Source organism: Bactrocera tryoni, chromosome 3 (genome assembly GCF_016617805.1).
Source record: "Bactrocera tryoni isolate S06 chromosome 3, CSIRO_BtryS06_freeze2, whole genome shotgun sequence".
NCBI classification, from domain to species: domain Eukaryota; kingdom Metazoa; phylum Arthropoda; class Insecta; order Diptera; family Tephritidae; genus Bactrocera; species Bactrocera tryoni.
This window is the reverse complement of record NC_052501.1, coordinates 6081755-6107530: the sequence shown is the minus strand read 5'-3', so window position 1 is coordinate 6107530 and position 25776 is coordinate 6081755. Positions and strand designations below refer to the sequence as shown.

General features: G+C 38.7%; 1 protein-coding gene and 1 long non-coding RNA gene across 11 annotated transcripts in view; one reads left to right on the top strand and one right to left on the bottom strand.

Moving 5' to 3' along the window:
• LOC120770469 overlaps positions 1-25776 on the top strand; it is a 95294-nt gene that overhangs the window by 41077 nt on the left and 28441 nt on the right. The window lies entirely within an intron of this gene.
• LOC120770451 (sorbin and SH3 domain-containing protein 1) overlaps positions 513-25776 on the bottom strand; it is a 92355-nt gene continuing 67091 nt past the window's right edge. For 4 of the 10 annotated variants that reach the window (XM_040097932.1, XM_040097936.1, XM_040097926.1 and 1 more), the window contains 6 exons: positions 20523-25226; positions 2145-2484; positions 1962-2076; positions 1234-1440; positions 937-1169; positions 513-870 (listed from right to left, as the gene is read on the bottom strand). In XM_040097932.1, the coding sequence (XP_039953866.1) occupies positions 699-870; positions 937-1169; positions 1234-1440; positions 1962-2076; positions 2145-2484; positions 20523-25226 (5771 nt within the window). In that variant the 3' untranslated portion in view covers positions 513-698. Of the gene's footprint in view, positions 871-936; positions 1170-1233; positions 1441-1961; positions 2077-2144; positions 2485-8926; positions 9299-9321; positions 9524-15684; positions 16561-19909; positions 19961-20522; positions 25227-25776 lie in introns of those variants that run through there. The other 6 variants (XM_040097930.1, XM_040097931.1, XM_040097929.1 and 3 more) reach the window with 5 other exon arrangements.

Below are 25776 nucleotides of genomic sequence, written 5' to 3'. Positions count from 1 at the left end.
TAATATTTTTTTTCAAATTAAATATTTGTGATACACTGAGATTTTTATGTAATTTATTGCCCCTTTATTTAAGTTAATTTCGTACTGCTTGTGCAAATGTTTAATTAATCAATTAATAATGTTTTTTTGGAAATAGCTTTGACTAGTTTTATTAGTAAACCATTTGGAGGCTTGCCACGCCGCCGCATTTGTGCTGGCTGCTCTTGTTGTTGTTGTTGCAAGAACCTCACATTGTGTTTTTTAGCAAATTAAATACAAATTATTATTTTCCAACGCTAACTTTGTGGTTAATAATACATATATGTATGTACATATGTATGTATGTATGTAATATATAGAGTTATATTCTTCAACATTAATATGTGTAAATAAATATGTTTTTTTGTGTTTTTGTTTTAAGTTTAACCATTACACAAGTCTGCAAAATAAAATAATATATGTATGTATGTATATAATAACAACAAAAATTTAATGTAATTTATATTAAGCGACTTTTACTATTGCAGCTGCTGGTATTTGTTTTTGTTTTTCTTTCATTAATATTTAATTTCTTTGATTGCTTTTCATTAAATTTGTTCATTCAACTAAAGTGTTCATCTCTTTTTTGTTTTTCTTTCTCTTTGTTTGTGATTGTGTGTGAGTGTGTTTAATAGAACGCATTGACCAGTTCTACTGGCGCCACCCATTCACGGAGGCGCTCAGCGTACCCGTTCCACATAATTGCCGGGGAAGGTGCCGAAGCAGCCCGTACGCTGCGACGTGCCCACGAACCAACCGTCGTCGCATATCTCCAGCACGTGGACGATGTCGCCCTCCAGCAGCTCCATCTCGTCGGAGTTCTGCGGCCGGTACTTGTAGAGTGCGCGATAACTGCGGCAATGTTAAGAGCAAAATTAGCGAAATTTTGAATTAAATTTTGTGTTTGTTGCAACTTACACTAGAGGCTCTGAATGCGTGTCCACGTGCAGTGCATCAATTTTGTTGTTGTGATGTTTGGTTTCCTTGAGTATGCCATTTGGTGGCTGATGGCCATTTTTGGTTATTAAATTGAACTCGTTATTAATATTTGTGCGTAGTGTGTCGAGTGAGGGGCGTAAATTCGTGACGCTCGCCTGTTCGGTGATAACGGTGCGAGCGGCAATATCTTCGGCGCCAATATCAGTGAGTACCTGTTGGTTAATTAATATTTGAATAACGATAATATTGATTTTTTGGTTATGCTCGGTTACTCACCTCAACATATGACACTGGGAAGATGCCCTTTCGATTGGCTATTTTGCCCTCAAACCAATTGTCATCCACACGTCGTGTGAGTGTGACCAGTTCGCCTTTGTTCAGCGACAATTCGATGCCGGATTGCGCTTGGAAGTTATATTTGGCACGCGCCTGTCCCTCTGATGGTTTCTTTGGTTGTTGACGAGCAGTTTCTTTGTTGACGACCTGTGAGAAATAAAGTTAGACCAAATTAAATTTTAATTAAATATTTATTTTGTTAAGGGCATACATGGGTTTACGGGTTTTCAAAAATCCATTTGGGGAATGGGGTTTCCCAAAAATCCATTTGCCTTATTAAATTCTACAACATCTCTAGAATATTGTCCTAAATTTTCAAGTTGATCCTAGTCATAGTTTCGGATCATAGGCTAAGTGCGTCGTCTTTCGTCTCGATACTGTATTTATGAAGTCGGTTGGCAAAGATTGCTCGAGAACTACTCAACCGATCATCATGAAATTTTACACATGTCTTTAAAATACAATTCTTAAAGACTTGGACGAAGGATTTTTTTCGATTACAAATATTTGAAAAAAAGGCTGTTTTTTACCCGAGGAAACCCACGTAACCCCTTAAGATAGCCCTATAATTTCCTTAAATCACTCAAATTTGTTTGTTCAAGAGTTCATTCGCTATCTTACGCCTTTTCTTCACTCGTTATTATTTTCTAAAAACTGGCAACACTCACCTCCACATAGCTCACGGGCAGCAGACCAATCATGGCATTAAATTCGCCTTCGTACCAATTGCGATCAATCTGGCGGCGTATGTAAATGATGTCGCCCTTCTTGAATGTGAGCTCTCTGCAAAAAAATTAGAAAACATATAATTTACAATTTAACAAACCTTTAAGCAAGTATTTCCAATTTACCTTGCATTTTGTCCTTGGAAGTTGTATAGCGCACGCGCTGCCGTTCGTGTTGTTATCGCATTCGGCGATTTGGGCGCCAAGTCCGATTGGAAGTCATCATAGCGATTTAACGGTATTGGTGACTTCTGTGTAGGTGTAAAGTTATCGGTGTGACGGCGTGCATTCATATCCTGCAACTCCTGTAAGTACTTGCGACGCCGTTCCTCCTGATAAAGCTTTTGCATTTGTTCGGCTTGCCGTTGTGCTAAATCCTCATCCGACATGGCCTGTTTGTATTCATGACGTATTGGTGTCTTGAAATGGATATTTACATCCGATTCAAGATAACGATTTGGAGATTCTATGGAGGAGAAATAAAGGCAGCGGGAAGGTTATTAACGGTTTGTTTTTGGTATATAATTAAAGTGCATAAGAATTTGGGGTTTATATTGAGTTTGGGTGTCGGAAAGATCATACAAATATCATCGTTTTTAATGCACAACTAACGCTCCGTTGTTCAAGGGTTTTAACGTTTAACGCTGATTGTTTTACAGATAGCGTGTTACTTGAATTATATTTGTTTTTGGTATTACAAACTCAATATTAAAAGCAAATGGCTTAGGGGAACTTGTAGATCCTTAACAGTAGATCTTTAATTATTACTATTCAGATATTTCTGGTTTTGAATAATCTTTGAAAAAAGCTCTAACAGATCCCAGTTATAAGTATTGAGGTAGTTCTGTGTAGTAGTTACCATATAAATGGAAATTGGTTTTTGAGTTGATGATGATCTGTTTGCTTGATGAAATTTATCGCTGGGGTTTGACTTTTATTTACTTGTAACCGATCGCAAATGCATATAATAAGTAATTATACCTTAATCCCAAACTTATCTTTCTATTTGTGTTAAACGTTCTGATGATAATCAACCAAGATGATGCTCATTATTCAAGTCCGCTTTTGAAAAAATATATTAATTTGGTGAATATCTTTTTCATGACGTGATTTAATTGAACGTTTGATGTTACTTATAATACGATAAAGAAAGATAACTCTTATTAGCAAAAAACTGTTTTGGTCAGAAATTGGGATCCAACCTAAGCTTGGTGGAGATGTAAAGTCAATGCACACTACAGGTACTATTTGACTTCAATAATGAAATTGGATCACTTCTAGAAATCACTAGAATCAGCAAAGTTGATTTGAAAAGGTTTTAAGAGTTATGGGGAGACAAGACTAATCAATTAAATCCATGGATGGAGAAGGTAATTTTTTTGCCAAACAGTTTTAGTATTTCGTTTTTATTAACTCTTATTTAATTTGATTCTCACGAAGAGAGCAAGACGGTTCCCACTTTGGATCAGAGCTGAAACATTAATCTAATTTGACCGAAACTTGTAACCTTTTTGTGAGTTTCAATTTAACTTAATATTTAATTAACTGTCTTTTATGAAATATTTCAATCGCTTTTTTCATAAATTCGTGTGAACATAGTCAGCATATTATCAAAAATAGTTCATTTCATCTAATCGAATGTAATGAAAATTGTTAGGCAACAGTTTTTTTATACCATGAACATTGAAACGTTCGTACCCTGTCATCCAAATCATATCATGAACAGTTTTAGTAATAGAGTTCAGCCTAAGTCCAAGAGAAATAGTCTTCCTCTAGGATGATTGATCATGAACAGGCTACATTTGGTTAAGTTGGAAGACCAGTTTAGGTCCTTTGCGATATCAAGTGAAGTTCATTTCCTAGGTCCAAACAAAGTAGTCATCCTTTAGAAATTTTAACAGACTCTAACAGTGTAGTCTTGCCAATGCAGAACAAGTGCACAAGAGATGCTCCATTGTTTCCCTGGTGTCCACTCTAAACATTTCCTGCAGTCTTCTCGATCTTCTTCTTCTTCTTTTTAATTGGCGTAGACACTGCTTAGGCGATTATAGCCGAGTTAACAACAGCGCGCCAGTCGTTTCTTCTTTTCGCTACGTGGCGCCAATTGGATATTCCAAGCGAAGCCAGGTCCTTCTCCACTTGGTCCTTCCAACGGAGTGGAGGTCTTCCTCTTCCTCTCCTCTTCTCGATCTATCAGGGTATATTAAGTTTGCGACGAAGTTCGCTCAGTTTTTGAGTTATTGATCTGAAATTTAGCACACGTATTTTTCTCACCAAGAAGATGATTATTTGTCGAAACCACCGTAATCGAACCGGTATAGTATAAAGCTGCCAATGGCACGGATTATTCTCCAAAGTAGCGCTACAATCTCTGAACGAATTGTTCAGATCGGACCACTATAGCATATAGCTGCCATACAAATTAACCGATCAAAATCCAGATTTTTTTCATAATATTTTATATCACAAAGATCTGTCAAGCGCATTATAGTTTCTTTGTAATCAATGTCAATGTTTCTTGTTATTATATGTAAATCGATTTACTTTTATCTGCTTAGCGAATCGCCGGTTCAATGCTCATGAATTATTGCACAATCGTCTTGATAAACAACTTGTATATTTTATATCACAAACATTACAATGACATTACTAACTATTTTTATTGTTGTTGTTTTATAATATACGTAATGCAAAATTCCACGAATAATTTATGAGTAGCTAGCTATTCATTAATTAACATTTTTATTGTCGCGCTGGGGGGGGGAGACACTTCACTGGCATATTGACACGAAATCAACATATGTATGTATAAATATATCTGTGTTTATTCATATAAAATTCTTGCATACTAGTAGCGTAGGACTAGTTCAAAACTAGCGCCAAATTAACACAATCGGGAGATGATACTTTTTCGAATTAATAGTGCTTTTTATTGCTACTTTTCATATGAATGTCTGAGGACTGATTGCCGGCTCTGTGCGATAGTGCTGCCATGTGAGATAGTAAAGTTTACTGTCGATTATTTTTTCAAACTGGAAATCTGAAATCACGAAATCTGTGTCGCAGTACCAGCTTAATCTGTACATGTACTATACATATGTCGTTCATTTGCGCTCTTTGTATTTGTCCACATTTAATTAGATTTATGTTTAATTGCGCTAAAAACACAATTAGAAAATGTATAGCGATTGTCACGCGCCGAAAGCCAACCGGTGAACAATGCGAGTTAAGTCTCAATGAATGGATAAATGTATGATGACGCTCTCTCCGCGGCAGGTGCGAGCGCTAAACTTTTTTGTTGTGTTTTGTACTTGCGACTTATTTGGTCTAGTGAAATTCGAAACCATTGAAAGTGCAGCTTGTTTTCAAGCTTAGAAAAAGAGGCTTTCAATAGCATACTTATATATTATTGCTGCATATATGTATATATGATGTCTCTCTACATACCGACGCCAGCGCACACGTTACAAAAAAAATATTTCTATATAATTAGCTACGAAAACCCAGCCTTAACAATGCGACTAGAGAAAATAGACTGTCACTGATTGCTGTCATACAAATCATTGATCGTTCAGTGGAAACTTGATTGTCGCACGCTGATCGCCTCAATGTTTTTCAATTGTCTGTAGATACACTTTTGCCTTGACATAAAGAACTTAGTGATGGCCGACAAAGAAAAGCCGAAACGCGGGAATCTTCTGCGGCGCAGCGCTTAACGCGCACACATACACACGCAAATATATATTTATTAAAAAATTTATGTACAAAAAGTATTTGCGTCGCCGCAAATTTATTGAATCAAGCAATTGTCGACTAACAGCAAGTAATAATTGTCAAATAACAATTAGTAGGTCGCCGCCGCAAAGCGCGTGCTCGCTGGCGTGCTGTCGTGCAGGCGAAAGAGTGGGGCGGCAAGCGGATCGACACAGCACCAGTTACTAGTAAGTAAGGGCCGTCGTATCTGCTGTAAGACCTTCGTTGGGTGGTTCGAATGAATTCAATTCAAATGGGCGCACTATGATTACAAGCATGTGTGTGTTTGTGTGCGTCAAAGCGGCGAGTGAACGTGCGTTTGGGTGGTTGGTGGCTGGTGGCTGACACGACTGACGTCTCAAGCTGACTGCCTCGCCTTCAGTTACAAAAGTTAGGTAAACAAACAGTTAGATAAACAAAAATAAAACAAGAAAACAAAAAGTATGTACATATGTATGTGTGTGGCAATTTGTTATTGAATATGAAAAACAACACATTTTTATCTAATTTCCTGACTTTATCTGCAGATAAGCTTTTTTAAAGAAATTTAATTTGTACGTCTGGCGTGGCATTTTCCGCATGAGCAGCTGGAAATTGTTTAATTATTTTGATTGCCGTATGCATAACTTGCTTGGTTTGCTGTGATTGACGGTAAAAAGTATTAATTGCATGCACAGCTAGTAATTGCATGCATAAACACATACGTACATATGTATATGTATATGTAAATATGTACACATTTTCGTAGCGTAAATAATAATGAAAGATCGTATGGGGAAATAATGCAAATAAAAGCAGGAAATATGTTAAAGTGGAGATTTTGTTGTGTAATATTTAGTCTGTTTTCTTGTAAGCGAGCAGAAAAAAACACTCGCTAAAACTAGCTACTTTGACTCGATTATTTTTTCGAGTTCACAGAATTGTTCAAAAAAGATGAAACGTTAACACGTTAATTTCGGTTGCAAAGAAGATAATATGGCTTTACGGGTTTCAAACAATGAAATTTTTTATTGTCTTAATAAATTCTTCAACACCTCTAGAATATTGTCCTAAATTTAAAAAAAATTGATCCGAGTAATAGTTTCGGAGATACAGTTTTGAGAACTTATGCGCTCGAGGCTGCCTAGGCTAAGTGTGCCGTCTTTTAACGCGTTTTTCCCGAAACTGTGTTTTTGAAGTCGGTTGACAAAATTTCTCGAGAACTACTCAACCATCTTCATGAAATTTTACTCTGGTCTTTAAGACTTGGCCGAAGGATTTTTTCGATTACAACTATTTGAAAACAAAAATGTCGCAGAATTTTAATTATTTTCTACAAATGTCAGCCAAAAATCCAGTTTTCAATTTTTTTCCCTTCTTCGAAGTTCTATGTTAAGGATTTAACTAAAAAGCGTATTTTTTTTTTGTTTATATTTTAAATGATCCTGTAAGGATTTGTTCCGCCAACGCGGGCGCATCTTTTTTCCGGGGGGTCACCGGAAACGGCGACGCAATGGCCGAGTTTAAAATATTTTTTTCCAAAAATTTCAGAATTTCTTTGTTAATGGTGTATGTTTGTAACAATAAAATATTTAATTTTTTATATGAGAAAAACCGGTTGCAAAAGGCTATTTTTTACCCCAGGAAATCCATGACAAATGCTATCTTCATCTTCATTTTGATAGGTCGCTTTGTATGTCAACTATATTTGATTGTCCAATCTGAACAATTCGTTCAAAGATTATAGTGCTGCCTTGAAAAATAACCTATGCCAAATATACAAGGGCTTGATTTTGATTGGTCTGTTTATATGACAGCTAAACGCTATAGTAGGCCGATCTGTAAAATTGGTTTGAAGATTGTACTGTTGTCATGAAAAATTTCGTGAAGATTTATCGTTAAATAAAAAAGTTTTTCATACAAGAGCTTGCTATAGGGGTCCAATTTCATAGTTTCCGATAAATCAGCAGATTCGTGAAGAAAAAAGTATGTGAGAAATGTTTCAGGTCGAGATCTCAAAAATTCAGGCAAAATGAATTGAGTTCTGTTAAGACAGTAAGAACGTTTCACAAGTTCACTGATCACCTCAATATAGTAATTATAATAGATGCAGTTGTAATTAGGAAATATTTGAATGTATTCGACATATTTAAAAATGGCTCTATGATACACTTGCCTAAATATGGTTACAGATCACTGTACCATGCCGATGGGAATCGGATCTATATAACTATAATAATTTTATAAGTTAAATCAACAACACTCCCCAAAATTATGTGGAAATATTCTCTGTTCTGTTGTTAGAAAGAAGAAGGAAAAAAATAATCTTAAGATTCGATGCACTAATAAATGATCTTACAGTGAATGGTAAAAGAAAATCTATCGACATTATATGGTATGTTGGACCACTTATACTAAACAAAATGCTCAGCTATAAAAAGAAGACACCCGAAATCGCTTGGAGTCTCTCGAGATGTATAAAATTAACGCTTTTGAGAGAAATGCGCTAATTTCATACACTCATACGTTCAATTTAAAGTTGTTCCGCATATGCAATAAAGAAAGAGAAAAGTAATCGAGTAATAGCAAAAAATTGATGGAAAGAAAAATTAAATTGGCTGAGTGGAGCTAATCAAATGTAGAACAAACCAATTTCGTTTGACCCAGAAAGAGATTCGCTTTAACAGCTTCAACTATTGCTTCGCCTTCCTCCAAAAAAGCGTTACACTAAAGTGTTAAATAAAAAAAACATACAAAAAGAATAATAATAGACAAAAACTTGCCAAAAACTGAAAAATAATTACAGACCAAAAGACTAAAGCAACAAAAATAAAAAAATACAAATTACTACATTGATGCGGTAAATTGATTGCGCGCCAGTCAGACCAGCTTGTCACTTAGCGCTTGTCTGCGGTCTGTGCGCGTCGCAGCGGCCGCACCAGCTGTCGGACGAGCTTTGCCTTGTGATGCCGGTTATTTTTGCGGCGCGTTTAATTTACACTTTCACTACTGCGCAAGCGGGCAACAACTTTTCCACAACACTTTTCCCACAACTTTTTTATTGTGTGCTTAACTTTTTCGTATCGTTTTGTTGCTGCTTTTTCATAGTGACTTCAACAAAAGCGCTGCTTGGCGGGTTAACTACCTAAGCATGTATAAAATTGCACATAAAATACCTCGCAAAGCGTTGCACTGTCTAGCGCCCGGCATTTGACGGTGTGCGGCGGTGCGCGGCGCGGCGACCAGCAACGTCGTCAGATAAGACAACTTGTAGACACTAAACTGTAAACTGAACTGAATTGAACTTTATGGCCGCATGCAAAATTAAGTGTTTTCCACTTTTTTCAACCGCTATTCAACGAACAATGCAATCAGCGCGGCGTGTGGCGATTGGAGTGCGGCAAGCTGAGACGCGCGCTTCGAATTACGCGCGTATCAATTGTTTGCTAATTAGAACAGTTCACAAATAACAACTACAATAATGCAAAATATGCAGTTCGTTGCCGCAGTCGCTAATGTTATCTTTGCGTGCGGCGGCACGCCACTGCCGCTCGTCTGTGCTAACACTTACTCGCGTATAATTCTATTATATCCAGTGAACGTGCTTATAGCGTCGTTTTGTTCTTCAATTTGATTTTCTATTTGGCTCAGCTGCTGCGCCTTCGCGAAAGTCTACTTGAACTCACTTGAAATGAAAAATTCGACACAATTCAACCGTTAACCGTTAGCGTGTGCACATTACTGGCGGGCGCGCATCGTTCAACTGTTTGTGGCGCCGTTCGATTGGGGCACTCAGCCAGTTGCTCCACTGCCGGCTGCGCTACTCCCAGTTAGTACGACCGTGCATGCTTCTGGCGCAGATTTCGCGATGAGTCTCAGTCGCCAAGTACTCGGGTGTGCTCACGTACTTTCATTTAGATTTGCAACGGTCTTTTATTAGAGTGACTGGTTTGTACGCACTGTGGCGCATTTAGAACATTTGTGGGGCAAATATTATCTCTGGGACTCACAATCGAGTGAAAGTGGGAGATAGTTTTTTCGAAGAAGGATAATAATTGACAGGCTGGAAAAAAAAATTCGAAAAAAATTTATAGTTTTTCCTTATTTTTGAAAAGTTACATCAATTTTATAAAAAAGCGCGAAGTTATCAAAAACTTGTCTCATGTAGGTCGTCCATCCGCTGCTGTAAACCAAAAAAGTTAGGGAAACAGCGCTTGAAAATTATCCTGCTGACGCCAAAGAGATAGCAGAGGATCTCAATATTTCTAACGGCTGGGCTTAAGACATTTTGGTTAATGTTTTAGGTATGAATGTATCAATACAAGACTTGTACTAAGACACCAAAAAACAACGTCGAGTAGAGGTCGCAAAATAGGTGCTTGACAACGTAGCTGAGGACCCTACATTCATCAAGCGCATCATTACTTTTTATTTTGCGTGAGCTTATGAATATTAAGTCGAAACTTATCCAACAATATAGGGAATGATCTTCCAAAAATGAGACGAAACGAAAGAAAAGTACGCTGAAGACCCCGAAGGCATTATAACAAATGTATGGAAAATTGATTTGATCGTTGGCTCAAGAGCCTATTTTAATACTTATATTAAAATATGTGAGAGTGCCTTCAGTCCGGGTCAATTTTGAGCATATGTTACGTATTCAAAAAATAATGTTCCCCTGTTGACCTTAAAAACAATTTCTCCTACTAATATCAGACTGTTGTTGTTATATATCTCCGTTAAAATGACCCATAAAGATATTTTACTATTCCCCCAAATATAAAATATAGAACTAACTTACAATTACTAAAATTTATAATTAAATTTTTTTTTCGATTCCATTCATCTTGTGTCACTGTAATCATATGCTATGTATTTGACTTACTGACTTATGGAGCGCACGCGAAATTGCTCGTTACTCTCATTTGACGCACTACCGTAACGACAGACTCTCCATTTGGTGTTTTCATACTAATATTTGCACTGTGATTACGATTTTCATATGTGCCACGAGGGTAATTTGTAGTTAATTCACTTGTAGTTGTAATTAATATCTCAACAATGCGGTTAGATTGTTCACTCTCATACTCAGCGCTCGATGCTTCTCCGCAAATACTGAGCAGCAATTTGTTTTGTTGATTTACAACAACTTTACGTGATAACAATTTTTTTTTGTCATCTTATGGTGCTTTAAAGTTGCGATATGTTTACCTTTTTGCCGTTTGTTTATTTTTCATGGAAGGTCTGAGTACGATAGTTCAATTTCTAGTCTGTCTGCTTCGTTTTTTCGCTATTCGTTATTTTTGTTAGGGCTCATTTAAGTATAGCATGTGCTATTTTACGTTAAGTATTTAGGTACGCGAAAAATACGTTTTGGTGTGTAATCAGTTTCACCATCTACTTATTGTGATAATTGCCATTGTAATTGTTCTTTGTGGAGTGCTGAGAGAAATTATATTAAAGAAGTTATCTTTTTTATACCCTGAGCAGAGTGCACTAAGTTTGCCACGAAATTCTAACAACCAGAGGAAAACATCGGAAATTCCATAAAATATAATAAACTGTGTGACTGTGTAACTGTGTAACTGCTTTGCAAATTGGTCCCTTATTTTTTAAGATAATTTTGCAATTTCGTACATGTCCTTTCCTCCCTGAGAAGCTGCTCATATGTAAGTATGTCGGAACCGATAGAGTCGATAACGGATCACTAAAGCATACAAACTCTTCGACCAAAGACAAGTTCTTATATGAAAACTTTTTGATTTGTGAAGGGTATTCTAGCTTGGTGCAACCGAAGTTAACTTTTTTTGCTTCTCTCTTTGTTAAATTCAGTCAAATTAGTGTATTCAATTAAATGCTTAATTAAATTAAGGTTTTGTGTTAGTGTGGGAAAAGAGAAAGGAGCGTTATGTAGTGAATAAAGTTCAAACTGAACTTACTTTTTACTACAACGAATTTGTGAGAGGTAACGAAATCACGTCAGCGCAGCAGTATGTGACACCACTGATTATAATTATACGAGAAATATAAATTATAAAAAAATGTGTAAAAGGTTGCCAACTGATTGGAATTATCCGCAAAGTTAGAGAAAAATATTACAAACTGCAAAGGTTAAAAAAGTTTACAGCTAAAAATTTCTTTCGAAAGGGTTACCAACTACTAAAATTTTTTAGTTTGTTACCTCTACGAAAACTGTAAGATTTTGTGAGATATGGAAATACTATTATATGGGTAAAAAATTTAAGAGTTTGGTGAAACTATAAATTAGTAAGTAGTTTTCTAGACGAGTTTCCACCTCTTTACAATTTAATAAAATGTTTAACGTATAAAAAAAGTTATTTTTAATTCAATTTATCAAAGGAGTTTGCATAGTTTTCAAAAAATTATGAAAAAGGATTACCACCTGTTTAAATTTAATGCTTATTTAATTTACTAAAATTAGTGAAATATTACTGTGTGGGTAATAAACTGCTTTAAAGCAAGAAACTAAAAGCTGTAAAAAATTTTGAGGTTGCCACCTGTTCAAAATAAAATTTGTAATAAAATAAATTTATTTTAATTTAATATACTAAAGGAGTTCGCATAGTTTTAAAGTTGAAAAAATTCTGGAAAAGTGTGGCCACCTGTTTAACGCTTATTTAAATTAATAATTTTAATAAAATATTACTGTCGGGGTAATAAACTGCTTTAAAGCAAGAAACTAAAAGCTGTCAAAAAATTTTAAGGTTGCCACCTAATCAAAATAAATTTGGTTACATAATAAAATTAATTTTAATTTAATTTACCAAGGGAGTAATAAACTAGTTTAAGGTAAGAAACTGAAAGCTGTAAAAAAATTTTGGGGTTGCCACCTTTTCAAAATAAAATGGGTAACCTAAATAAAACATAAAAAGAAGTGTCTAAAGAGTTAACAAAGTTTTCAATTAAAAAAAAAATGTAAAAATGTTGCCACCTGCTTTAATTTTGTGTTCCATTAAATTAATACAAATAATGAATTAATACTACATACATACATGCTTAAAAAACTAAAAAGGTTTATGAAACCTTGTTTTTGTAAATGCTTTCTTTAGACGATATTTTTGAGCAAAGTTGCACTTGTTTGAAAACTAAATCTCTATTAATTGATTCCAAAAAGAGGCTTATCACTGTTAATGATAAAACTGAGACCAATCTCCGATTAAGGCTCCAGGGTGTCCGAATTCTGCTCGGACTAAGATTCTAAGAGAGACTAATATTCTTGCTCAGGCTCCGAAAGTAAAATATAATATAAAGTTCCAATATCTTTGTGGTTTGTTGAGTATAGCACTCGTTTGAAAAATTTGCTTATAAAATGTTTGTCAAATAAATTCAGTTATATTTTTTTTTAATTCTTTGTAATTTAAATCTCTCTATTCTCTTAATTGCCTTTTGCTACGCTTCAGTTGCAACTAATTACATTGCTATAAAATTATATATACATACATATGTACATATATACCCATAAATATGTACAATATATGTTTTTGTACTTGCAAACATCATTCTACACAGTCCACTTCACTTCTGAGGGCCACTTTTATTTTACATACATACATACATATACATACATATGTATTATATATGTATGTATGTATGTGTGTTTTTTGCAGTCTCCTGCATTCACTGCATTGTGACTCGTGTCATTTATTAAAAGAACTTTTTCTAAGGAAATGACCTTCTTTTGTTCCGTTTTTTGGCGGTTAAATTCTAGCCTTTGGGTGAAGGTGTTCGCCACATGGCATTTATGCCAAGGCTTTGCAGTGTAAATTACTTTAAATTGCATTTAATAGCTAAAATTATTATTTCTCTAAGGCATAGGCATATTCGGAAGGATTTCAATTTCATATGTGCCAAATATAATTATATGCAAATTTCTGAAAATTGCCCTATTTTAGAGAAATGGCTTCGTAGTCTGCAGAAATAAAATGTGTATGGATGTATGCTGTACATAATGACCTCAAAAGCAGTTCTTTAAATTCGAGTCACATTTTATTTAAAGAAAAATACGAATGTGAAGTAAAACTCATGTAGCCTGCAGATTTTTTAGAAGATTTTCTCATTAGTATCTTATTATTAACATTAATGATAACAATAATTGTGGGTTTTAAAGTGTCCTCGAGTCCTGATGGGCTATTCATATTTAATAATTAAAAAGTTGGTCTTCCTTTTACCATAATTTGGCTGATGTTTTCTGTGAAATCTTTAATCGAACACAACTTTCTGGAAACTAGGGCTCAATAGTTTCTAATTTCATGCTCAAAACTGCAATCAAATTATTGCACAAAAATATTATTCCATATCAATAAAATTTTGAATTTTTTAATCAGCGTAAATTTGAACATTTAAATTAGTTAGAACGATATCGGTTCTATATAAAGATACTAAAAACAGAAAGAGTTTATAAGTTCTGTTTATGTACATTGGGACAAAAAAATACCCGAAAATTGTTACTAAATTTTCCGCGTAAATGATATTTCAAAAAAAATTTATATTTCTAAATTGGTAGGACTTTAGTTACTAGGCTAAATATGAGCGCGATCTGTCAACCAGTTTGCGATTTTTACAATGGATAAAAGTACCGAACAAAGAGTTTGTCTCAAATTTCGTATTTTTAACCAAAGTTCGTGTACCGAATCATTGCAAATGTTGGAAATTATGGTGATTCAAAACAAAAGCCTAAGAGTGGTACAAAGCGTTTAAAGACGGTCGAGAGATCGTTGAAGGGATGCCTTGTTCTGGACGACCATCGACCTCTTCAACTGGTGAAAATATTAAAAAGGGAAGTGCTTGGTGCTTGAAAATCGTCAGGCATGCGATGGCAACATTTTGGATATGGAATGCGTTCTTGCTCGACTCGTCTCGATAAAACTGATTTTTTTTTCAAAAAGAGTACCGTAAATAGGTCTCTTTTGGATATGCTTGATCGTGCGAACATTATAACTGAATTTGCTGCTCCGTGGAACCCGTTGTTAGTCGAGTGAAGAGATAAAACAAAATTCGCTAAAGGAGCTGAAGGCCATTCCAAGAAGTACGTATGAAAAGTGTTTCGTGGAATGGAAAAATCATTGCTAAGTGAATTATATCTGGTGGGGATTACTTTGAAGGCGACAAAATATATTGATGAATAATTCAATCTGACCTAATTTAATAGTTTTTTTTTACTATTTCAAAAATAATTAATTGAACCAATTCAAAGGTTTTTTATACCCTAAATAAAGAATAATTAATTTGCAACGAAGTTTGTGGCATCCAGAAGCAGTTTTCGGAGACGCTGTAATTTATATTCATAAATGAGTCTGAGTGACGAGCTGAGTAGATTTAGCCAAGTCTGTCTGTCTGTCTGTCTGTCTATATATACTATACACGCACTAGGTTCTCAGAGTTTGAGATACCGATCTGAAATCTTTCACATTTCCTCTTATCTCCAAGAAGCTGTTTTATTTTACCGAACCGCCGATATGGAACCACTGTAGCATTTATAACACTACAACCTATACCATTTTTCACTTTGGATCACTATGCCACTTAGTTATTATTCAAACTGACCAATCAAAATTAATTTCTTGTATGGAAAACCACTTTTATATATGAAGGGTATTATAGTTTCGGTACAACCAAAATGAATAGTGTTTCTTGCAACCTAATTGTAAACGACCACTACTTTTTTTTAGTTTACCCGTTACTTTTTTGTGTCTATTAATAAACTTCTTCCGTATATACAGAAGGTCTAAAACCTTTTGGCCTAGATTTTCAGCAAACTAAATCTATTTTAGTCACTGCTGTAGCTATAAATTTGAACCCGCCTTAACTGCATTGACATACTTTTCATGTAAAAATATTCCCCTATGCAAATTTCTCTCCCTCCACACACATATGCTCACATATACTAATGCAAATAGGACACTAGGATACTAACTCGACTGACGGCGCCTGTTGAACACCAACGGCACCACCGCCTCAATGGCGCGCTGGTTGGCGAGGAAGTCCTGTTTGCGCTCCGGCAACGGTGTATAAGGCAGCCCCTTGGCATTGGTGCGTATACGCACGTTCTGCTCGCGATCGTAGTAATAACCTTTACTAGCGGCAAACGTGCGCGCTGCCTCATAGTCATTGTCCACTGGCACGCCGACTGTCTCGCGACTCACCCACAGTATTTTACCGCAATTGGCAATATTGCAGGAGTCGCTGGAGCGTTGGCGCGACCAGCGGTGTGTTGCCAGCGTTGCGCTGCCATCAGTTGTTGCATTGTTGCTGGCGCCGACAGGTGTCTCAACGCGTTGAAACGCGGGCACTTTACCGGCTAACGCACGCGGCGCAGCAGTCAGCGGCTCTTGTAATGCACGTAAATCATGACAACTCTGATGCAAGCGGCTCGGAGTTGTTGAGGTTGGTATGGCGGGTGTGATGTTGCTGCTGCTGATGATGTGGTTGTTCAAGTTGGTGGCGCGACCATAATGCTGCGGTTGTTCCGCATTCAAATGGTATCTGCGGTTTGTGGCCACCGTGCTGGGCGGCAAGGGGAAACCATTTTGCGTCGCCTGATAGGAAAATTTACCGATGCGCGTGTACTGCGTTAGCGGACGCGTAGTTTCGTTATGGCACTGCATGTGAGGTGGCGGACTGTCCCACGCACTAATCCACTTCAATTCACTCACAATTCACTATTCACTTTCATTTTTGATTTTATTATTAGCTCACTATTTGCTGCTCACTTATTATCTACACTCTATTTATAAAAAATCGATTTGTATTTCTTGCGCCGATTGGACACGGTGGTGCACGCGGAGCACGCGTCTAATTTCTGATAGACTTGCGGAAAAAGCAGCGGCTCAACGCCGACTGACCAACTTGTCTGCCTTGGTGGTACAACGTGAGTGTCCAATGCGCCAGCTAAGCCTGTTTACTACTAGCCTCTTAGTCTGGTGGTCTTTTGCCGCTGGCTGGCTAACTTGATTGCCTTGTGGAAGGGCGCTCGATACTAACATTGAGCGCTGCATGATTGCTCTGCCCATTGTTGTTGTTGTAGTTGTTGTTTTGTTATGACTGTTGTTAGCGCTGGCCATGGCAACGCTTTGCACATTTGTGTGAGCGCAACCCCCCGAAAACCACCACCGCCATCACTCTAATTACCAACGCCACCACACTGGCTTTGACGTTGCGAGGTTTTCTGCCACCAATTACGTACTAACTTGGCTAACTAACTAATAGTGTGCGTACTGCAGCGCACCACTGGCCAAGCTAAGGAGGTCACAAAGCACTATTGGTAGTATTGATTTTAAGTCTTGAGCCACAACAACCACACCACCGAACAGGTGTAACGGTGCGCAAGTGGAAAAAAGAACATGAAAATGCTAAGAAAAACTAAACGAAATGAAGGAAATGAGTCTTTTGACGGTGCTGCACCTAGCAATTCGCTAACCTTCTCAGCCTGTACTTGCTAAGTAGTGCGCAGTTGTGGACCGGCGACGGAAACGGCTTTTAGCGTTAAGCGTCTTCGATTTGTTGTTTGTTTTGCTTGAGCTTCGCACTTGCCTTCGCCTTCGTGTGCGCGAATTATCTTTTTTGCGGTCAAAAGGAAATATTCCTTTTATTATTAGTTTCTTTTTGTTTTCACTTTACTTTTCATAATCTTAATGACGACAGCGTGTTTCTTAAAGGTTACGCGCACTTCGTTGGGTGTGTCAATGGCCTATTGAGCTTGTAGTTTGTCTGCGGTAGAAAGAGCAGCGGACTTTGTAAGTGCCGTGTACGCATAAGAAATGTAAACAAATGATTATTTGTTGTTATTCTTTTTTTGTAACGAAAAACTGCAGTGGGAGGTGAGAGAAAATTAAAGCAAATGTTGTGTCTTATTTTATATTGGAACAGTGTTTAAGACGCTTATCAGCAGCATTCGAAATTCTTTATGGTTATTGTGTCTGGTTGTATTTTCACCATGCGCCAAATCTTGGAAAAGGCACGTGAAAAGAAGAATGACATACATCACCTCTTCGTTGATTTTAAAGCCGCCTTCGGTAGCACGAAAAGAAACTGCCTCAATGCCGTCAGAGCTTGGTATTCTCGCGAAGCTAAAAGGGCTGTGTAAGCTGACGTTGAGCAACACAAAAGCTCCATCAGGATCCGAAAGGACTTCTTCGAGCCGTTCGATACCAAAGGAGAAATTAGACAAGGAGACTACCTATCGTGTGACTTCTTCAATCTATTGCTGGAGAAAATAATGCGAGCTGAAGAGCTGAATAGAGAAGGTACAATCTTCAATAATAGTGTACAGCTACTGGCTTACGCCGATAATATTGATATCATTGGCCTCAACAAGCGCGCCGTTAGTTCTGCTTTCTCCAGAAGAATGAGGAAGCGGAGCGTATGGATCTGGTTGTGAACGAGGACAAGACGAAATATCTCCTGTCATCAAATAATTAGTCGTCGCTGTTGACAGTTCGTAGATAATTTCGTCTATTTTGGAACCAGCATTAACACCAACAATAACGTTGGCTTCGAAATCTAACGCAGAATATCTCTTCACAACAGGTGCTATTTCGCACTGAGTAGGCAATTGAGCAGTAAAAACCTCTCTCGACGAACAAAGACCAAACTCTACAAGTCACTTATTATTCCCGTCCTGCTATATGGTGCAGAGGCATCGACGATGAAAACATCTGATGGGTCGGCGTTACGAGTATTCGAGAGTAAGGTTCTGCTGAAGATATATGCTCCTTTGCGCATTGGCAGACGATGGAACGATGAAAACACTCCAGCTTTGAGAGTGTTCGACGCAGTATTTGCCCGGGGAAGCAGAGGAAAAGGATAACCTCTACTCCGTTGGAAAGACCAAGTGGAGAAGGACACTTGGAATCTCCAATTGGCGCCAAACAACGAGAATGAAGAACGACTAGCGCGCTGTTGTAAGCTCGGCTATAGCCGCGTAAACGGTGACTACGTCCAATAAACAAAAAGAAGTGTCTGGTTGGAAAACATGTTATTCTTGTAACTATAGTTAGCATTATTTGGGTCATAAACGACTCTACTATCGAGAGTAATCACTCCTGTAAAATATAGTCTTCTATGTCACTGTAGCAGAAAAAGTAAAAATTTCAAACTTTGAAATCAATTACCGCTTAAATAGATTAAACGACTATTTTCGAATCGTTTAAGTCAATGTCGAATGTACTGAGATCAATTATGCGCAGTATAGCACTATAGTAAAGGCCTCGTCTATCACTATACGAGTAAATCTAGTGTATACAAGGAATTTAGTATTATTGGGTCAATGAACTCATGGCGCTTTACGAAATAGATTTTTCAGATACGAAAACAGAATAAAATCGCAGAGGGTCAAAGCTGACGAATATGAGATAAGGTAGATTGACATGTTTCATAACCAAAACATTAATCAGAATGTGTTGAGTTGATCCAAAACAGTTGTTGATATTTCCTGCTATCTCTCTGATACCATCACAATGACTTTAAAGACGGTTTATTTAACTTTTTCGATGTTCTCGTCATTAACAAAGGTGGATGGACGACTAAAATGAGATAACATAATCGTATTCTTCATAAAGATTTAGACTTGCGTCTGGAACAAAATCTTACTATCATGCTTACGGACTATGGTGACAGAGGTAGAAATGACCACCAGCTTTACAAGTCTATTCTTCTCAGAAATGAATAATCATTCGAACAAAAAGATCTTGGGGTGAAATTAATTTTTGATTTGTGACATTAAATTTGTATGCCCTTTCTTTTTCTATATAATTAATCTAATTTTTACATTCTATTTGAAATATCGATTATCGTTCTATTTTAAACAACATTTTAGTCTATGAGTATATTGTGTTCGATTCGTCGTACCAGAGTACGCTACGTTTGAGTTCTGCTATCTTGTTGAACATTTGACAGGCAAAAACAAAAATAAAATTATCTAAGTAAATTCAAAAAATATAGTAAAGCATAAAACCCCTTACTATTTTATCTATATTCTATTAGAGTCTACGTATCCGATTTATATCAGTTGTCTGTTCGATTAGCCACACTTCAATGTTTAGGGAAATGAAAGTGGTTTAACATATAGTACATATTAAGTAACGGGGATACTCGTCATCCCTTAAATCTTGTATGAATATCAGTTATATGTAAGAACTCACCTGCGCGATATCCACTGGGTTTTGGTGGTACTGGTGGATCGTTACCGTCATCTGCGATAACGTGTTTAGAACGTACCAAACGGACATGAAAAAGGACATTTAAAAGTTGAAGATGTTATTAGAAATAGAGATAAGGAGAGGGCGTGAAAACTCGTAAGCTATGAAGCCAAAGCAGCAAAAAACGGTATAACCCAGCGAATCAGTCAACCATTATGTAATGACTCTTACACAAATACCAAAGCGTATACGAATATTTTGTAAGTAAAAGATAAAGAGCCGCTAACTACTGAGATAATGGATTTGTAATAATGGCACGAGGTATCGAGAAAATATGATCTTAAATACAAAAATTATTTTTAGGGAACTTATTTCTTATAAGTACGCATGCAAGTCCATAAAAAATGTACAAATAGGCGGGGAGAATGGTATGAGCCCAAACCTTGGGGTTTCAGTATTAAAGACTATGAAGAAACATATGCTTCTTCAACTCTCATCATGACTATTGGGGAATCGTTGTATAGGTCAATAGTTCTGTAAATCACTTTAGTTATTGTGCGCTTTGTAAGAATCATCATAAATTTGTGCATATTCGGTAAATTGATATTTTAAAAACCTTGAAATGATACCGCCATCGCACTCTTGAGTATCTCACAACTGCCGCCGCAACGTGGATGCGAAGAGGCACGCTTCCGTTCACTTGCCTCGGCGCCGTCTGGCACATAGCGTGCTTTCGGCTGATGCTTCTTCGGATCGAATTGTTGGTTTGCAAAAATATCGCTACGATGCATTCTCCGTAGCGAAGTGTCACGAGTATGTTGCTGGGCTTTCGGTGGTCTCGGCGGCGAAGCCGAACTCGACCGTGGCGGCAGCCTTCGTAAAATTTTCGCTATACGTACCGAAGTGCGTTCTCTATTTAACGGTTTTGCACTTCCATTTCCTCTAAATGCATTTTGTGTGGGACTTGGATACTTGTGTGCAGTCCAGTCTGCCGAGAGATGCGGTGAAATAGCTGCTGCTTGTGGTATGTCTGGACTTGAGCGCGATTTGAACACGTCTATTGGCGGTGATAAGCTACATTCGTATTGACTGCGTATTTTCTCAACGACAAAGCTACGTTCGGGTGCCGCTTTTACTAGACGCTGCTGTGCAGTCGCATGCTTGTTCTCCTTTAGAGCCGCTGTTTTACTTATTATATCGATATGCGGCATAAGTCGATCTCTCACACCTATCGGCGAGATTACGCGTCGGTATGTTGTACGTCCACGTCCACTTCCGTTGCGTACGCGCATGCTTTGGCTGCGTTGTTCAAATTTGTGCGCCAGCGCTTGTACATCACCGTATTCCTCATTTGTGGTCTCCATCTTTAAGGCGTCTTTTGAAACTGCATTGAATTGCTTCAATTCAGGATCGCTGCGCACCTTTCTCAGCGTACTAACCCCAAAAAAATGACACCGACTATCATCGTGTGCACCAAAACTTTCGAAGCGCTCCTTCATTTTACGTACATCGCCAGTATGCACGCGACATAGATAAGAGGATGAGGCCTGTGAGACGGGCGAAATGCTACGCGAGCGATAGTGTACATCCAACTGCTCGGCGCTACTGTTTGGCGTCAACTCGCCTAAATCATACCAAGCGTCTTCTGTCACGTCCATACAATCACGCACTGGACTCATGGGCTGAGAGACGCTGCCGACGTCGGGCGGCCGCTCGGGGGGTGAATGCATGTGAAAATTTACACGTGCCGTGTGGCGTTCGCCAAAAATCTCCTTTAGATCGGTTAAAGAGTGACTAAGCTCCTTATGATGATGCAGTGCTGGTGTTGGAGTTCCTTTGCGTGCGCGCGATTTCATATTTTCCTCAATTACTTTCATTACTTCGGCTTCGTCCGGGGAGGAGTCTTCGCGTGCATGATAAATTGTCTTTGGTGGTTCATCATATTGACGCTCTTCAAAATATTGTATCTTCTGTGTGATTTTTTCTTTCGGTTCCTTTCCACTCGGCGAAGGTTCACCTTGCTTATGTTGCTCGCTTTCAATATCCTTCTCGGGTTGTTCATAGTGCACATGGCTCCTAAATGGTCTGGTTTCTTCAGTTGCCACCTTTGTATGTCCGCGATGTTCCGTGGTTTTCCTATCGAGTTTTACAGATTGGGGTTGCTCTGGTATTGGCGGTGGTTTGGGCATAAAAACTTCAGCGTTTTTTGCGGCAACGGCACCACGTGTTTCGCGTGCCAGATATACTGGCGAGCTGCTACGTGCGCTTTTAACGGTGAGTTCTTTCGAAGTAGATTCGTTTGTGGGCTTACAATTGTTATACTCTTTGCTAATTGTAGTTTCCTTCGCCAATTTTTTGCTAATCGTTGGTTTCAAAAGTTCTTCTTTCGTCAATGTAGAGTTACAGCGCACTTTGAGTGCACCCGGTAGGGCAGCCCGTCTCTTAGCATCCTCATCCACAGTGATCACATAATCTTCCGAAGAGGCAAGCGTGTTGTTCGAATATATTTCGTTTAATTGCTGCGTAATCTTCAATATCTGATCTTTAGAGAGCGTGCTTACGAGACGACTGCTTAACTGACATTTTGCGAGCTCTTCAGGCTCTACTGTTGCTGTCATGTGATCGACTGCACTATATGGCTGGATTTTGCCTTCCAAGCTGGAAGCCAAATCTGCTACAGTGTTTCGACGCCAGTAAGGTCGCACAATATCACGTGATCCATCAAACTCTTGAAGCATTTTTTGTTCATAATCTGCGAAAATATTCTTTTGTTCGAAAGAATATCGTAAGTCCTCCACGGATTTATCTTTTGAGTGCAAGCCAAAGTCGGTATCTTGACGCCACTTCACATCCTCCACGTCTTTTGGGCGAAACACAAAATCCTTTGTACGTTGTTCGTGCTTAAGCTTACCTACCAAATAGTTTAGCTCCTTCTCAGCTCGTTCATGATGTCTTATCTTACGCCACTCATCAAAATCTAAAGGCTCGCCTTCTCGGCGTATCGGCTTAAACGAAGATAACGAAGTAGCACGCTCTAGTTGACCGACCCGCTCTAGAGTGCTGTAGAATCGATTCAACTCCGTAAAACGTTCGGAATTATTACGATAGCGACATGTGGGACTGTGCCGCTCATAATGTTCGAGCGAAGTAGCGCTATGCGCCAACTCACCACATAGATAGAGACCCCGTTTAGTGCGATCATCGGCGCTACTCAAACTGCTGGCTCTCAGCACTTTACCACCATCGTATTTGTCTGTAGATTTTGTTGTGCTGGCACGATAAGTGTCTATGCGACGTCTCGAGGGCGAACGTACGCTGCGTGTATTTTGTTGTTGAGGTACGCGAATCTCTCGTGTGGGCGAAAACTTTCGCGAAGTGGAGCTCGCGTCTCTCGAAGGAGATTGTACGCGTACTGCGTGTGCCGAAGAAACTGGCGGCAATGGAGGTGGTAAACTTTGTGGGGGCTGCGGCACACGTACCTCGCGTGTGGGTGAGAATCGTCGTGTATTATCTGCAATAGCCGGTGACTCCGGTCGTGCGATATCACGCACTGTTCGTGCAGATTTCGAACGTGGAATTATGGGTTGCAAGCTCGGAGGCAAGTTTGGCATACGCACTTCCCGTGTTGGAGAAAATCTACTGGTGCGTTTGACAGTTTGAGCCACATCTGGGTCCCCTCTCGGTGACTCAGTTTTGCTGTACGAAACTTGCAAACTTCTGAGCTCTTGTGGTACACGTACTTCACGAGTAGGGGAAAACTTTCTATGTTTCAAACTCGGTGTGGGGGATTCAGGACGTGCGATATCTCTTGCAGTTGACTCAACTGGCAAAGTCTGTGCTGGGTAGCGTTTGGCAGTACTGCGTTCGTATTGCCAAAGCAAATCATCTATATAACTACGATCCACTACATCGTAATCGTCTAATCTGGCGTTATACTCTTCCAGGTGATAGTAACGCTTTGGACTGAGACTACGTGATTGATGTAGCGTTATTGATTGATAGCCGCTACGTGGTATGGTATGCGAGTCTTCCGCGCGCTTATAAGTGGTAGGTGTAGGCGAAGTTTGCGTCTTTAATGAGCTACGCGTTTTCACCGCCTTGGGTATTGTGTTTCCTTTTGCCGAAGCCGGAACTCGTTTACCATTTTGTTGTGTTACAGATTTTGTTTTAACGGGTTTGCTTTCAGGCTTAGATTTGGGCGGCGCAACACGTTTCGTAACCACTAAATTAGTTCTACTCACGTTCTTAGGTGTTGTGGACTCTATGGAGAAGGTGGAGTCGGTGCGTGCTAGACTGACCGTAGAGATTGTTTTCGGGCGTGGACTCTTTGAACGTGTCAATGATTTACGCATTGCTTTGGCACAATCAAATATTTTGGCCTGTGGAAAACACATTGAATGACGTACCGTGGTGCTAACACTAGAGTTCTCCGTCTTCTTTACTTCTTCTCTAAGGCGTGGCAGTGACTTACTACGCAGATGCGCCACACATGTGGCATATGAGCGCACAGCTTGTTTCACCTCTTGCGGTGATTTGAGTGAAGGATCGCGTAAAATATTAGTACTGGCTTCAAAATTTGTCAACGCAGTAGGCAGAGTATTCTCCAAACGCTTCTTTTCTTCGGCAAATGTACGCTCTTTCGATATCGAACGTCCGAAAGCAACCGGACTACGACTCGATTGCCGTAACGTCGTCACGCGACTTTGCGAACGTGTGGGACTAATCGAACGAAAGCGCATATGTTGTTGTACACGTTTAAGCTTTACGCCATCCGGACCGTTTGTAACATCGCGACAAATGCTGAGCGCTCTCGGTGCTGCTGGCGTTTCAGTGCTAGTTTTCGTAGCCGCCAACAGCGTTGAAACTGCGCCGGCAGATTTTGAGCGACAAATGGCGCCATTAACGCGCCCGTGTTTGCGCAGAGTAATTGTTGCATACTTGTTGGCGCCCAATACAGTTTCTTCGGGACTTTGAAAACATTGTTCATGACGTTTCGGTATGACCGGTGTCGACTTCGGTGGACGCGCTGGGGACGTCTTTACAGTCGCTTTTTGACACGACGATTTACGATTCGGCGGTTGCGGTGGTGAAGCACCGCCCGTACTGGCTGCACGCTTACCGCCGAGCGGTATGAATGATGGCGTGAACATTTTCGCTTGGTGGTGAACTTTAAGGTGCGTCAATTGTGGTGGAGTCGCTTGTTGGTGTGTGACTTGGCTAGATTTCAATTGGTTGCTGGCAGTATTATCGCACGCTGGTGCTGTGGAGATCACGCGAATTCTCGTCAATGTTGGCGAGATTTGTGTATAGTCGAAGATTTCTTTTGACGTTTTCAAAAATGGAATAATTTAAATGTATATATTAGAATTTGTTGCGGTAGTCGTTAGTGTGGCAATACTTTGTGAGTTGCTTTCCAAACGGTGCGGTGCGTTTCCGTGGTAAAGAAATTACTTTTTGTGCGCGAACTTTTTTCAACGCGCTTGTTGAGCGTTTGTATTTGTGAATTATATCTAATTTACAGTTTAACTTAATGCTAATTGTACTTAATTACGGTTAATAGTTTTTCAGACTTTATTTGGGATCAGTTACACTTGAGACCACACCGGTTTTAACCTAGGAGTTAAGCAAATTGCTTTTCGTGTATTTTGTTGTGGTGTTTGGTATTGTGTGTTTCTAGAACCATATGATAAAGTAATTGTAAACATTTAAAAACGATTTTAGTATGCACGTAACCTTTTTCTCGTACCCAGTGTTAGCATCAACAGTTATAAAATATTAATACTTTGAAAAACGAAATCTACAAAATACTATATGCTTTCGATAACAAAATCTTTGTGCTTTTACGTAGGCAAAATGATTGTTTTGGGTGC